The following is a 2,514-nucleotide window of genomic DNA, read 5'->3' as shown; positions in this document are numbered from 1 at the left end:
TATTGATCAAACCCTTCAAAGTAGGATGCCTTGTGATAAAATCTTCCATTGCCACTACTAAATCACTGGAATCAAGGTTTACCTTAAAAGAACGTTAGAATATGTCATAACCTCGTGATGTTGCTAAATGTTACCTTTGATATTCTTCCAACTAGCATCACCTTTCCGCAGCGAGGATCTTGAGGATCCCATGACTGTTTATTGCAGAAATTATTGACCTGTGCTAAAGAGGCCACTATAGTAGTCCTATTATCTTCCTGAAATTAAACTAATAAAATCCAATGTAATCCATTAGTGTTTTATTACCAATAGGTCTTTTGCGGATAGATCTAAATGTGTCAGGAGGAAATATGGTGTTCCAGCACCTTTACCAACTGGTCCATCGCTGACGGACATTATATTTGAGAATGGATAGGTCTCAAAAGAGGGATATGTAGATATAGTAGAAATGGAAATCCAATCTTTCAAAAATATCAAATTTAACATCTTCATTTTTAAATATAGATTTCGAAGTACTCACCGACAGCGTTGATGATGTACCTGGCCATCTCGGCTAACTTAGATGGATTGGGCGGATGCTGTGCATACACCGAAGTGTACAGAAGGCAAAAAATTATAGAGACTTTCATTGCTTACTGAAGAACTGCTGTGATAATTATGCAGAAGCTTCGTATCCCGCTGTATATATATTTGATGGAAAACCGAAAAAAATAATGTTTATGAAATTAAGTTCGAGTTTACTTATCACGTATTTTCTTTTAGCGTGAACTATGGCTTGGTCGACAAGCAAGTCGCACGCTGCAAAAATGTGAACCTGCGGAATCTTCCTCCATTCACGAATACCGAAAAGTCGAAATGAAGTGTCTCTCAGCCATTGTTGGTTTTCGAGTGCTTTGTGTGATGATGCTGAGTCTTCTTGAAAATAGCAAAATAGCATTTTGTAATACTACTAGCTTTGTTATAACGTGTTATGATTCAAGACATGAAAGATTTATTCACATTGAGGTGTTCGAGGCACTAACAATAGGAAATTTGGTTTTCCGCTCAAATACAGGACTATCACATTATTACGTTTGAATTCCATCACGGATAATTTTTTTTCTTGTAAATAATAAAATCAGCAGTTGGGCTATTCTGCATATTGTAAATTCAAATTATGAAATTAATATTAGAAAAATAAGTCTCATGTGTTTTTCTAAGATATTATGTTTTCCTATTTAGTTTTGAGCAGCATTTTTCAACCTTTTTACACCTACTAAAATATGAAAAATATTTCGCTGACCGTTATTATAGAAAAAAAACTCATATTTTTTTAATAAATTAATCTAATTCATGTTGTCGCGGACCAGGTAGAAAAATTTCTGCGAACCACTGCTTTAGACCGTAGTTTGTTTAATTATATCCGGTAATATTTAATGAGCAATCAATTGGTGTTTAAGTTTTCCTATTTCCGGAAAGTCAAAATGCAACACAAACAAAAAAATATCGAGAGATTAAAGTTTAATGGTTTTAATCTCCATCTGCAATTTATTGCTCAAAAGTAATTTCATCTTTAAAACTGGATTTCAGCAAAATATTCATAAAAATACGTTCGTTCCATTATTAGGATATTTACTGGATTTTTCTTGATCTGTATCCCCTTTTGCAGATAATAATTTCGTAATTTCTATTCCCGTTTATTATTCAGTATACATGTTTACTAGTTAAAGATAGATTATTCAATTTGGGAAAACCCAAAAAAAAGTAAGGGAACTTGGACTTCATTCCATAAAGAAAATCTATATATAATATTTTGTGTAATTGTGCGAAAATAATAATGAAATTGGTAATAGTTTGCTTCTCCGTAGGAATTTTCGAAAGGAATTGTTTCAATGAAATTCTTTAACTATGTAGCAGAGTTGGTTTTGGAAATTGATAAACAATAGTCCATGAGTATAGGTGCTGGAGTACCATATATTCTTTTATCCAAATTAGATAATAATTAGACCAATGTTTTGAGTTGGGTCTCCGCGGAAAAAATTCTGATATATTGAGGGCGCCGCAAACCGAAAAAGCCCAGGTCTATGGGATTCACAATTATGTATATTTATTATAAAATGTAATTCGTATATACTATATGGGTGAAACTTTTCCAATAAAGAAATAAAATGTATTTTAAATTTCAAAGAAAATGTTGCTCGTATCATAAAATCATATAACAAAAAGTTCGAAGTTCAGACCAAATAAAAATAATAATGGACGAACGCCATTTCATTTTATTGCAAAAATATTATTATCAATCTTAAATTGAATAGAAAATGTACAATTTTTGTATTCCAGTAATATTGATGCACGAATTACTATTATTATATTCATTAATATTTTTTTGCTTAAGTTCGGAAACGAGAATTTTTTATCGCCACGCAATTTTTAAATTGTATTCGTGCATCAATATTACTGGAATACAAAAATTGTACATTTTCTATTGAAACTCCGTGATGGAATTCAAACGTAATAATGTGATAGTCCTGTATT

General features: G+C 31.7%; 1 protein-coding gene across 1 annotated transcript; it reads right to left on the bottom strand.

The window, feature by feature from the left end:
* On the bottom strand, nucleotides 1-673 carry LOC108562373 (protein CREG1-like; the record flags this gene model as incomplete). Its single annotated transcript, XM_017920679.1, is given in 4 exon segments — nucleotides 1-82; nucleotides 135-257; nucleotides 307-461; nucleotides 521-673. Coding segments are annotated over 4 exon segments (469 nt in total), but the record flags the coding sequence as incomplete, so codon positions are not given.
* Between the last annotated feature and the right edge of the window lie 1,841 nt (nucleotides 674-2,514).

The sequence above is a fragment of the Nicrophorus vespilloides genome, unplaced genomic scaffold (genome assembly GCF_001412225.1).
Source record: "Nicrophorus vespilloides isolate i.1.1-1 unplaced genomic scaffold, Nicve_v1.0, whole genome shotgun sequence".
NCBI classification, from domain to species: domain Eukaryota; kingdom Metazoa; phylum Arthropoda; class Insecta; order Coleoptera; family Silphidae; genus Nicrophorus; species Nicrophorus vespilloides.
The sequence above is the reverse complement of the archived record's forward strand: the minus strand, read 5'-3'. Positions and strand labels throughout refer to the sequence as shown.